The sequence below is a fragment of the Athene cunicularia genome, assembly GCF_003259725.1.
Source record: "Athene cunicularia isolate RWA chromosome 2 unlocalized genomic scaffold, athCun1 chr2_part1, whole genome shotgun sequence".
NCBI classification, from domain to species: domain Eukaryota; kingdom Metazoa; phylum Chordata; class Aves; order Strigiformes; family Strigidae; genus Athene; species Athene cunicularia.
Window position 1 is genome coordinate 110578806 of NW_020799095.1, and position 13892 is coordinate 110592697.

Sequence of the window (13892 nt, forward strand, 5' to 3'; positions counted from 1 at the left end):
GACACAGATTTGTAATAATTATCTGCAATACACCAACACAATTTCAGAATGAGAGTCTAAAGTAAGGCTCATGATCTGGTCAGTTTCCTTACCTAAACTGCTGGATTTTCAGAGATGTGACATGAATAGAAGCCATCAGGCTTTAAAATAAAAGTATACAGAAACCTATCAAGCTGAATATACTGGTGCAAATACTCAAAAGGATATGAGAGAGAAGACTACCAAAGCATGTGTCAACAAAAAAGTGTAGGTCTATTTGCCTGCAAGGAACATTTCTCAGTTTGTGGAGATCATCCACATGTATTGAAGATGTTTGAAGCAGGGCAATCAAGTCAGCAGGAAAGGAGTAGGAAACCTTAGTGAATTATTTTTCAGTGATAAGAGGCTAGCAAAACATCAAGGCGACACTCATAAAAAGAAATACAGCCTTTAGCATGTACTGATACATTTTTGCCTTCTGTTCCCTCTTCTTCCAGCCTATGATCACCATGGCTGCTTCTGAATGCATGAAGGAAGAGGGAGAGAAAACAATTCAGTGCTTTCTATAGTGCTTTCGCTTCCCTCCAGCACTGAAGTGTTCTGCAAAATATCCTGGCAAGGTATTACATAGATTCCTAGATCACAGCAGCAAAGGACAGAGCTTTAACAGGGAGGTACAAATTCCCTTAACTCCCCTGACAAATCTCTTTAAAGCGTCACAGAATACAAAGGATGACAATCAGAAGACTCTAGAAAGAAAATGTTACCATCATGTTAAAAAGCATTAATATTACTGGTTCCATACTGACAATAAACGTGGTGCAAGCCTGTGGCTAAACAAGCTAGCTTTACTTGAACAGTGTAATTCAACAGGCTGACACATAACACTGAAGCTACCGAAACCAGACAGGCGTTTATCAAGCCAGCCATCTAGATTTTACTGAAGTTAATTTTACTAAAGGATACTGAGAAACACACAACTGTAAAGCCTTACTGTTCCAGTTACACTCCAATGACCTTCTCAAAACTTTTATGGGAAAGACCTCATACATGATTCAAGTGTTGTCAAAATATGACAGCTCGTTAAGGTGGAGTTCTGTATACACCTCTAAGAGGAACATAGCACAGAACTCCTTAATCTTTTATAATTGATTAGTAAATCACACAAAGGTAGAAGCCTTCAGTTTTACTCAATTACATGAATGATGAAAGGAGACACTCTTGAGGAGATACGGATTAATATTTAATGAGTTAAAACAGCTTTAATTAGAACATAGCACATTTGATTACATTCCCTATTTGTTTTCAAACTGACAAGATGCATTTTAAAAAGTAGCTTGGAGAAAGGATGACAATTGAAAAAGGAAATAAACTACATTCCCAGCACCTAAACAAGCAAGAGACAGTGCTCATCTGAGCAGAGCTGTTCAGGTTCATTTCAATGAAAACTGTTCCCAGGTTTTTTTTGGAGGCAGCTGTTCAGTTTTTCCTTAACATGGGGCTTAAAAGCTCCAGGTCTTCTGAAATGTCTGCACTGGTCTCAAGTTCTCCTCCAGACCAAAGGAAAAAAGTCCCTGAAGTTCCAATTCATCACACCCTTCCTTACAGTGACCACAATTACAGTATTGCTAGTCAGTCGAGCTTACCTGTATGAGGTAACAGATGCTGCACCAAGAGGGAGTTTCAATAGGAAGCACGACTTGCTAGTTACCACCCTTGCTGTTCTTACCTCAGTTTTCCTTATTTATTTTCACCCAGATAGGTGTTCTGTTATGGTGAAGACACCCTCAATATTTAGGAAAAAAAAACATGAAATTGTTCTTGAGTATATAGCTCAAATGTAGCTTCTGGGCTCTTCAGAAAAAAACAACTCTCCACATGAGTACTTCAAAAGTAATGCTGGGCCCAAAATAGCTTTCCTGTATCATGACTAAATCTCATTTTACAACCTTTGAAAAAGTCAAAGTTTAGCAAGAAGGTGTATTACTCTATTTCTAAAATTCAAGAACAGCCTTTATTAAGAAGTTACTGACCTAAATATGAACGCAGTGGTACCTGAATTTCCAAATAAATACTCGCACAGAAACACAGAAATTCAAGCAAGCAGAAACCACAATAAACGTTTTATTGCAACAATGTCCCCATCATCAACTGAGATGGCAAAAATTAAGTTTTAATTAATTTTGCGATTCTACCTTTTTATTTATGTAAATATAAATTCAAGAGTGTAAAATAAATCCACATATAAAACACAGGAGAAACATTCTCTTTCAGCGACTCCAAAAAAAACTTACATACTGAAGAATCATGACAAGTCATCCGCTGTCCATTTTTCCAAGTATACAGGCATGAAAGAATGCAGAAATTTATTCCCCAAAAGCATCCTGTATAAAGTCCTTAAAGTATTTAAGTAATATTTAGTAATCTCATACTCTCTGAGTTTATGGATGTAGATTCCAAGAAAAGGAGAGACAAGAAGCATCTCACACTTCAGATTATTTAAACTCCATCTAAAATAATCCGTTTAAAACAAGATTATGTTCAATTCTTATAGCTGAAGCATCACAATCACTTTATTAATATCACTGGTTTGGAAAACTTTTTTATTAGCTTTTCCTGCCTTTAAAATAAAGTCAGAATATTTATTCCAAATAGTTTTGTTTACTTACACTGTAAATCTATTGCGGAAAGTAACTCCACATGCTGGTACAACAGGCCTTCATGAATTTCCACTTAAACATTACTATGATGTACCTTAAAAAACAGGGACTATAGCATGAAATGCACCATAAAGAATGTCATAGGATTATGGTATTATCTTCCTTCTCAGATGCAACAAAATGCTTATATATTTTGAAGTCAATATTGGACTGTTAGACCACGTGAATATTGGCTCATTATAAATCCTTGGTCTAGGAACATTTATTGTTTCAGAAAGAGTAACTATTTTTCTTGTTATTACACAAAAAATCCCATTACCAGTATTATAAAACGTATTGTGCAGGATATTTCAAGAGGAATGTTTTTCACTGGGTCCAACAGGTATTTGTTTCCAACGACTGTGGCTTTTAATGCGTATCATGGCAAGTTCTTAATAAACAGTGTATTGCCCCTCATGGTTACTTTACAACAGAATGAAGTAATTAAGATGGCAAAAGCAAACAAAGTCAAAAATGAGAACTGCAAGTAACTCCACACCTAGAAGAGGAAAAATCATAGAAGGATTTAAATCAGCACTATTGTGGGTCCCCACAGTTGCACTGCTACTCTTAGGTTTCCAGGAGATGCGTATGATTTTATAAATACTTTTGTGCTAAGAGCCATGCTCAGAAACAAAATATAGGCTAGCACAAGTCTACTTTCTCGAAGATGCATGTTAAGTATAAAATTCACTTACTAAAGTGCATTTGCTGAACAAATTCTAACTTCTACTATTATAGCTATCCCAATAAGCAATACAAACTAAACTTTGTTGAAATTCTACCTCTACTTAAAAGCAGTAAATATAGATGACTGAAATCTAAATTACAATCTTGTATTACCAAACATTACTCAATGCTGTGAGCTGTAGAAATAAAATATACTGTCCCAAGCTTCCCACAAATGAGGAACTGCCTCTAGTTAGAAATACTGAAAGTGTAGAATGGAGTTAAATATAAGCAGAGCTGAAGTAAGCATTCCTTTCTTATTCGGTATGATGTTTCTTTAAGGCTCTGAGAGAAGCTGTTACAATTCTCAAGATCTTTTGGCAAAAGATATAAATGCAGAAATAGGAGGGTCATCTGACATTTCAGAACTTCTATTTTCATATGTCATTAAAGCCAGCTCATTCAGTGTCTGTATACATTTATTGCACTTGTGTTGTTGGAATACATCTATACCAACATAGTAATAATGATTGCAACACAGCCGTAGTAAAATAAACTTTAAAAGGGTCTGATTCTGACATTAGAGGGTAAGTGTCTGCATGTTTAAAATGTTCCCCTATAATTACAGACAAATTGTTCATCAAGTCAGATGCACATTTTTAACAATTATTTAGCATATATAAAATTTCACTCATCCTTTTATCAATACAAATCTGTTAGGGATCAAAAAAGACTTACCATGCAAAATATTGGTTAGTGCTGCATAATGGAATATATATTTCTATCAGAGTTAAAACAGCATTTTCAAAATTTAAAGAAAAATAGATTTTTAAAAAGGGATTCTACTGTTGAATGCAAGTCTTCCTTGTAGCAAAGACAAGATAGAGACAAGTTACGATTTATCGCTGTACTTCAGTCTTGATGAAAAACTAATAATAATTTGTCCACCTACTTAATAAATGCTACATTTTCAAGAATAAAGGAACTATCAGTAGGCATTATTTCTACTTATAACAAGTTATTTCTCTCTGTAATAGGTCAAGTATGCTTTTAAAGATTCAGGTAATGGTAGACTCATAATTTTCTCTCTCAACAGATTTCGAGGAGGCTCTTCTGGCTTCAAGGTCTCACTGTGATCTTTCTCCTCCTCCTCTTTATTATCATCTTCCATTCTTTCATCTTCTTCACTATCTAGAGGCTGAGGAATGAGCTGATTACCAACAAACACATAGGTGTTAATCCTGCGTCTACGACATCTCCTGCGTTTTCGTTTCGGAGGAGCCTTCTGAGTAATACCTTTGGCTTTCATCTCCTCATTTATGAAGTTTCTAAGGGTGCGTCTGATATATATTCGAGCTAGGTCCTGCAGATTCCTAACAGCACATGGAGCTAAAATGAAAGAAAAGTAAGTTTACTTAGTTTACTAAGTGAAATTCCCTCTAGCAAAAAAAACCCAAACAGCTGCATGGCAGAAAGACTAATCTTTTGACACATGTGCAAGGTAAGTATTAAGCACAAATAAATATAAGAAAGCATACAACAAATACTGTCACCTTTTAGCACCTAGCATGTCTTGGGACTGACTGCTGGCACTGTTAAGATACTGCTGCTGCAAAACAATTTCTACACCTACATCACATTTGTTTAGGCAAGTTCCCTTCTGCCTTTTTCTTCCACTACTTCCCTACTGAATCCAACTGATGAGGGAGGGTCATGTCAACTTCACAGCTGATCAACCAGGTAAGTCACCCATATCTTTGTAGCAGAAAAGGAATCAAAATTACTGAAGCAAAAAAAAAAAGCAAGTAACAAAAAGCCAAAAGCCACAAGCCACCTATTTTCCAATGATAGACAGGCAGGTGATGGCTAAGTATTGCTGGGCTGGTGGATGCCTGCCCTAGATGAACTACAGCTGGCTAATTCCCTGGAAAACAATAACAAAATAAGCACACTAACCAAAACTGAAGCATATTCAAATTACTTGTCATCTTTCTTCCTATATGAAATAGCATAAAATTAATAGTGACTACAGCAGGAAAAAAGGTAGTGAAGAAATGTTTGATAATTACATTTTCAATACTGCAGTTTAAAAACCGCTAAATGTATTTCAAACAAAATCTACTGTTTCATACACTGACTTCAGTTGCATGCTAGTTGCTCATATCTGAGACAGAATGATTATAATTGATAATACTGATTTCAGCTGATGCCGAAAGAAATAAAAATTCCCAAGCCCCATTTGTTTAATATAAAACCAAATCAAAATTCATAAACAAAACCCTAACCATCCCAAACACGTTTACAAGATCTGACTAAAGACGACATGGTTGCAGATTTATGCCAATCATAGTAAATGCAAACACAAGGTATATAAAGTAATGGACTAGCAGACATTCGTCCCATATACAGAACTGTGTAAGACAGACTTCATAATATCCGAAGCAAAAAAAAAGATTTCTTTCTTTCAAAAAAGGATGGAATAGAACTTTCAAAACACTGAGTCCTGAAAAAGGTGTAAAAGCAGTAAGCTCTCAGCTTTCTTATCCTGTAAGATAATATTAAGCAGCCTTACTCATTTCAGTGGTAGTTACGATTGATTATATTCTGTTTGATTTTGAAGACAACAGAGTCTAGACAAAAATAAGCTCCTCACAGTCACATCCTAGATCATGTTATAACTGGTAACTACCAACATATCATAAAGGAAGTCAAGGCCTAAAACTCCTGCACTTCTGTTCAGGGATCCCAGACACACATACAGAAATAAAGAGAAAAAGCTTTTAGAAAGCTCCAGACTTGACACATTTTTGAAAAACAAACAAACAAATTTGGTAGGTAGGACAGATAGTTGGGAAGTCCTACAGCGAGGCAGTCAGAAAGCTTTCCTATGCAGGTAATATAAAATATATATGTTTGAATACTCAGAACTACTCAGAAGGACCCCTAGGGAAGACATCAAATAACAGAAGTAGCCTTAAGTTCCACTGATGATATTCATGGATTTAAGTCAAACTGACCAAGAAATACAACTCACTTTTGTTTTGATTAGTGATCTCAACCTTGCTTGATATTTGTAAATATAGTAAAAATGAACTGAATGTAAGAAGTTTCACCTTTTCTCATGATAAAAAAAATTAGACCAATAAAAATCTATCACTGTGACATATCAGTGATGTACTGGGCTCATGATCAGAGTTTTTAGCATCTACAGTACACCCTGAGTCAACACAAGTCTACTTCCCACACTAAGTTAAGCATGAAGCTATACAACCATGTTAACATCCTGCTCAAACATAGAACTTTGTTGAGATGCAGAGAAACTACCAATGCTAGTGGTGCTTGATCTTTATCACACAGCTCACAGTCTACCCAACCACAGAGTTCATCCTTGCTGACAACATGCCACACAGGTGTAACCACTATAGTGTTTAATAAGCCATCTTAAATCATTTACATATAACATGAGAATCTGAATGCAACTTACTGCCAATCTGCCTTAGTTTCTCTCCTAAAAGCATCCATCAAGCTATTCACATTGTGGATTTTTTTTTTTTTTGAATGAGAGGAACAGGACGCAATTTTCTGATGTTTAATGTCTGCTTCTTCCCAACTGTCTAGTAGCAGTGAACTGTGTCCTAACCAATAACCAAGATGGTAAAATGATCCTTTGAGCAACATCTCTGTAGTTCTCTAAGATTCTACTTTGAGAATGCCTGGCTTACAGATATTTTTAATGAGTTCTATATACATATTAGAGTTATAACTGTAGTCTATATATAAAATTACATATATGTCAGAAGGCATTCAAGGGTTGTCCAAGTATGGCAGATTCCACGTTTACTTAGTAGTGACATCTGCAATTTCTGGCTAAAGTTTATAGCAAGGTAACATTTACTAGACAACTATGAACTTTTTAGATAATTTAGAGGTGTGTGGATTTGAAACAAATACGCAATGTTACTATAAAAGAGAAATTAGATAGAATTTGTATTTCTTGAGCTTCAGATCACTACTTTTTTGGGGGGGTGTTGTTCAGTTTTTGGGGGGTTGTTTGGTGTGGGTTTGTTTTTTGTGGTTTGGGTTTTGTTTGTTTGGGTTTTTTAACATACACCACCACCCCATTTTTTTTTTTTTTTAAGCTTCATAATAAAGCTAGACCAGAGTGAGCAGACAAAAGAAGCCTATCTTACTGATTTCATTTTACCATGCAAATTCAAGCCCCTAATGTTATGTGTTTTGTTTTTTTTTTTTCTTTTAAATAGTGCCGATTTTGTAGCACATTTGTATGTCATTTTCTTCTTCTCAATAAAAAGTCATTTTGAAGTTATTATATTAAGCTACCTACAAAAATCACTTTATTGTACTACAGTTCAGTTCTTAATGTCACTTGTCTGCACTATTTGCATTCTGAAAATTCAGGGATGGTGGATAGAGAACACTTGAAAATTCTCTTCCAGGGATTAGACTATACAAGATCATAGTAACACAAGAAGTTTTAACAAGCCACCTCTGAATTTCACTATTAGCCATGATACAGTCTATTTATTATGGACTACATCTAAAGCAAAGAACAGAGGAAAAAAATAAACATGTATTAACACATTAATTTCAGGAAATAACTTCTGAAGTCTTTTCAAAAAGCAAATGTTGACACAAGCAAAATTAATTATTTCTGAAAAAGAAATGATTACATAAAGGAAAGGGCCTTCTATACTTTGAACAAGAAAAAGGTCACTATAATAAGGAATTATCCTTGTCAAACACACACACTCTCAAAACTAATAGCCACATCAATAGTTATAGACAATGCAACCCGATAGGACATCCTAGACTCCTGAGGGTTTATACGTGTTTCATAGTTAAAAATATGCATGGAGGCAAGAAACATGTGAAGAGAACAGGTGGATTAGTTCCCTTTCGTTATTTGTTAACACAACAAACCAGAAGAGAAAAGCTGTTATCTTCTAGGTTCTTTGTTGCATTTAAGTTCCCACATGCTAAGCTTTGTGTATTATTCTACTCCTAGCCCTGACGATGCTGACAGAAAATTTCAACTCTACACCTTTCTCTGCCACTTTTTCCACCCCTTATCATAGAACGGTTTGGGTTGGAAGGGACCTTAAAGATCATCTACTTCCAAACACCCTGCCACAGGAAAGGACACCTTCCACTAGATCAGGCTGCCCAAAGCCTCATCCAGCCTGGCCTTGGAACACTTCCAGGGAGGGGGCATCCACAACCTCTCTAGGCAACCTGTTCCAGTGTCCCGCCACTCTCACAGTGAAGAATTTCTTCCTTATATCTAATCTAAATATACCTTCTTTCAGTTTAACACCATTACCCCTCATCCTATCACTACAATCCCTGATAAAGAGTCCCTCCCCATCTTTCCTTTAGGCCCCCTTTAAGTATACGAAGGCTGCAATAAGGTCTCCCCAGAGCCTTCTCTTCTCCAGGCTGAACAACCCCAACTCTCTCAGCCTGTCTTTGAGGTGCTCCATCCTCCCATCATCTTCATGGCCCTCCCCTGGACTCACTTCAACAGGTCCATGACCTTCTTGTGTTGGGGGCCCCAGAGCTGAACACAACACTCCAGGTGGGGTCTCATGAGAGCAGAGTAGAGGGGGAGAATCATCTCCCTTGACCTGCTGGTCATGCTTCTTTTGATGCAGCCCAGAACATAGTTGTCTTTCTGGGCTGCAAGTGCACATCGTCGGGTCATGTTGAGCTTCTCATCCACCGATACCCCCAAGTCCTTCTCCGCAGGGTTACTCTCAATCCACTCATTGCCCAGCATGTATTTGTGCTTGGGATTGCCCCGACCCATATGCAGGGCCTTGCCCTTGGCCTTGTTGAACTTCATGAGGTTTGCATGGTCACACTTCTCAAGCCTGTGGACGGTATCTCTTCCCTCCAACATACTGACCGAACCATACAGCTTGGTGTCATCAGCAAACTTGCTGAGGGTGCACTTAATCCCACCGTCCATGTGACCAACAAAGATGTTGAATAGCGCCAGTCTCAATGCTGACCCGAGTAATGGCACTCATCTCTGGTCTCCACTTACCATGCTGTCTGATCTTGGCAGATGGGCTTTCAGGTACTTTCTAAATACCTTTACTAACCTAATTCAAAGCATCGCAGCTAGAAAGCCAACCCCAATGACTAATAAAATACAGCTATGCATGACTATCAGTTGCAGACAGACACAAGCACACTCAGCTATTAATATCCTACCACACCACAGCTGCAGTTTAGACATGTTCCTTCCATTTCAGGGGAAGAGGAAAAAAATATTTTTATCTGGAAGACCATCAGAAAGTTAGCACTCTTGATAGACCTAATATTAGCTTGCTATTTCATCTATACCTTGCTAGAGAAGCTGAACCTAAAAGGAAAAGAAATCTGGAAAAATAAGCTGGAAACACTGTATCATTTTAATTCAGGTTATTAACTGTTTAGCAACACAGAACATGTGTCAGAAGCACAAAAATATATCAGTGAGCTACTGCTTTACTGAACTATGTTCCTGTTCTATCATACCATGTCTGTATAGCATAGTCTCCCTACTTCCAAAACACCACCAGGAGGCACTACAACAACCCATCAAGACAAAGGGAGCAAGCACAAATGACACTTACGCAGTCCCACAGTGTCATGCTTGCCGTTGTCGTTTCTGTTTGGTTGCACTAGTGGAGCAAATGAAACAGCAAGGATATTTTTACTTTCCCACGTGTTCTGTCCTGTTCTCAAGATCTGTGTTAGCTGCATAAAAACAAGAACAAAATAAATCAGTGGTTACAGTTTTGTCATACTCAGTACTATTCAGATTGGTGTTCAAACAAACTGCTATTTTGTCTTGCTTCAAAATTAACTTATAAAGGCTGTTTTATGAACAGAAAGGACTTTCATATTCCTTGAAGTATTACTTGGTTGTTACAATATTGAATAACGTCTTTGGCAATGGGAAGACATGCAGCTGAAAAATTAAGGCCCAAGGTAAGTTTTGCTCTTTCCGATTTTTGCAAAATACCGCTGAATACATTTGATTGGAAGCAACATCTGGAGTCCTACCTCCTGCTTGAACAAGACCAACTTCAAAGTTAAATCAGGCAACTCAGAAGCTTTTCCAATGTTAAAAAAGATCTCCTAGGACTGAGATTTCTCAGCATGTCTAGGCAACCTCCTACAGTGTTCAACTACTCATCATGAAAAAAACTGTTTTCCCTATAAGTAGGCAGAATGCCCTCTTGCTGTCATTTATAACATTCTTCTTTCAGTTTGCTGTGCATGTGCAAGGAGGACTGGACTCCTGCCTACTAGGTAAATTCTCCACCTCTTTAGGATGCCAAATCAGGAATTACATGTTCCCTTAGCTGTTTCTCTGCACACTAGTTTAACCCAGATCTTTCAACTGCTCCTTATACTTTACATGCTCTTAGCCCCCTAACCATTTGTATATAAGGTAGAAATATTCACAGTTTTAATTTTGCTTTTAAACTGTGACTACTTTTAGATTGGATCCCATCAATTTCAACAGGCAGTATCTTAGTTCAATAAATACTGAAAAAAAAAAAATTTACAGAACTGAATCATGCAAGCTACATTTAAAACACTTTGGTATTTTGAGAAAGCAGATACATAATAATCCTTTTCAGAATATAAAGTAACTAGCATGTTTATCAAGAGGCATTTCAGTAATTATCCATATTTAGGAGGACATCAACTTAAGTCACAATCTTTCTCAATTTCCCTATTAGTAAAACAGGGAGAATAATACTTACGTTTGTAAAGCGTTTTGAGATCTAAGGATGAAAAGTGATAAAAGTGTGAAGTATTATTAAAATAATACACCTGTTAAACGTTTAATCTAACATGGAAAAACAATACTAAAACCTGCTAGAAGTACTTTTTTTCCTTCATTTTTCTCCTCCCAATATCCCACTAATCAGAATTATTTGATATTCCTCTGAAATAAGTTCTCTTGGTTTAGAGGTTGCTTTCTTTGTTGGAAGTACTGACTGAAAACATCTGTGTGGCAAGGATATTTCAAAGCAGTTCTGCGACTGGTATAATACACTGAAAATACTACAAATGGAGTTCTAGTTTCACTGAAAACACAGTTTTGCCACATACTTTGTTGAAGTGGGATATTGATGCTTTCCTACAAGTTTAAGGGAAAAAAGTTCAAGACCTCATTAAAGAGACTAGGATCTGCTTAACTGCAACAACACAATGAATCAAAATATCATTAGTTGAACATTAACTTGGTCACATATACATTTAAAAGCATTCCTTAAAAATATATATTTCTCATACTAAAAGATGAAAAACGGGAAATTGTCACTAAGTCACCTGATCTTCTATAGGCATTACTAAAATGCCTCCAACTTTCAATAAAATTTTCATGTAGTTTTCATGGTCTTTCTGGACTCCAGCTCCACAGTAAATCCGGTCATATTGATGACTGTCTGAGGCTATTTCCAAACAATTACCAACCACAAAGGCAGGTTCACAGAACTCAAATCTAAGGGGAAGAAAAAAAAAAAAACAAACAAAAAAACAAAGAAAGAGGGGACATGTTTCAAATTAGGATTTTTAAGAAAAGCCAGTCCAGATAAAGACAGAAAAATATTTTTTATAGCTTCCTTTATGTAATGAAGAAAGATTATCATACATACTTTAAAAGTCTATATTAAGGTAATACTACTTTGAAAATCATCTGTTTTCTCATGCCACATCAGGGACCACCAAAGAAAAACCCTTAAGCAGTTACAATTATGTATTGTGCAAAACAGAAAAGGCCTCAAAGCATCACCAGACTTCCTAACTGCAAGCAAATAGATTTGTCTAAATAAACCTTACAAGCCATAGAGTAAAAGTACATTTAAAATAGTAAATTTATCAACAGTGTGTGATATCGAGGCTGTTGAATAAATACTAAAACAGTTCAATTCCTAATAGCCCCCCCCTTTTTTTTTTTTTAATTAGGCTTTCCAAAGACTCATTTCCCTCTACCTCCCAATTTTCCACCTTGAGTCCAATCCATATTTCCCAAAAAAAATAAATTTAATGAACAAGTTTGTCATTTTGTTGATCACACACAAGCAAGAAAAAAATAAATTCTCAGGAACATCTGTTCTGATTTCATCAGCAAATGAAAGCTATACAACTACTTTTAAGCAGACCTAAGTTTATAACAGAAGTTGCAAGGACTGTAAGTACTCTTTGTCACTGCATAAAATACCAAAGGAAAGATGTACAGGATAGAGCTTTATTGTCAAGGCTGCACATATTCTCCATTACACTGATATTTTCTGTTATTTTTCAAATCACTGTAGCACCTTACTGCTTCAGCTGTTATTACCTTAAAAGCAATTTACCTTGTAAAAAAAAAAAATATCATTCAGCAACTAACTTTTCATTTTCCCCAAGTACTTTAAAATTAAGAAGAGAGGTTACAAAGTGGGTCATAGAAAAGAAAAGATTTATGGTTTTCTTTGGAAAAAATATTAAGTAAAACCTAAAACCTTGTTGTTCCACGAAACAGTTCATAAATTTCAACTGGCAGTATCAAAACTCAAGTGTATCTCAAACTTCATCCAGAAGGAATAAATTTTTCTAAAAACTTCAAATACATGTAGTCATTTTATGAACTTTACAGCTGATTGTCATTGGAAAAGAATTTTTGTTACTTGGCTAGCAGTAGCAAATCCCAGTACAACACCTGACAACATTCAAATCAGTATTTCTTCAGTTACAGTGAAGCTTGGCCGCTTTCACTGCTTAGGGATACTGCCTGTAAGGCTTGGCTGACTTTCCTATCTATAGCACTGCCATTAACAAATCAGCACTCCATTAAACTGAAGTTTTTGCTCGAAGTATATTCCTCCCCCCACAAGATGGGATGCTTGGTCTTGAAAATAATGCAATGCTTCCTTCGCCTAGTCACAGACAGATCCCAGAATACTTTAGCAACTATTGCACAGCTCATGTTATACGTAGCCAACAGTCCATAATGCTGTTTCCTCATCCAAATCCAGATGAAAAACTTGAAACTACAAGTAACACCGGTAGATTAAAAAGAAAAGGGAGAGGGAAAGGGGAATGACTGCCTTGTGGCACACAAGTGGGCAGCTAGCTCAGTCTGAACTGTGGTTGAAATAATTTCAGATTAACACAGAAAGATCTAGAAATACATTAGGTAAGGTTAAAATACTGGGAAGAAAATGAAATCCAATGCACAGATCATTTTGCTGAAGAAGCAATCTTATTTCATAAGCACTTGTTTTGTTGTGTATTTTTTTTACATTCACTGAAGGTCAATGAGGCAGTTCATTATACAGTTTTCATTTCAGGTTGCCTACAGCTTAAGTCAAGCATCACCACAACAATTTAAAGTTTGAGCAAAGTACCTTTGTGGGCTTCAAAAATACAAGGGCAAGGCAGAGAGACAGAGAATATGGTACTTCTCTAAAATGCAGTTTTAAATCTTGAGACAGTCCCTAGTTCTAGAAAAACAAAGACAGCTTGCCTACCTAACCT

General features: G+C 36.4%; 1 protein-coding gene across 2 annotated transcripts in view; it reads right to left on the bottom strand.

Moving 5' to 3' along the window:
- Nucleotides 1-1209: 1209 nt before the first annotated feature.
- Nucleotides 1210-13892, bottom strand: part of PCMTD1 (protein-L-isoaspartate (D-aspartate) O-methyltransferase domain containing 1) — a 28252-nt gene continuing 15569 nt past the window's right edge. Inside the window, exons 4-7 of one of the 2 annotated variants that reach the window (XM_026843724.1) lie at nt 11703-11874; nt 11132-11152; nt 9989-10112; nt 1210-4736 (exon numbers count right to left, since the gene is read on the bottom strand). In XM_026843724.1, the coding sequence (XP_026699525.1) occupies nt 4366-4736; nt 9989-10112; nt 11132-11152; nt 11703-11874 (688 nt within the window). In that variant the 3' untranslated portion in view covers nt 1210-4365. The remainder of the gene's footprint in view (nt 4737-9988; nt 10113-11131; nt 11153-11702; nt 11875-13892) is intronic. The other variant, XM_026843725.1, reaches the window with a different exon arrangement.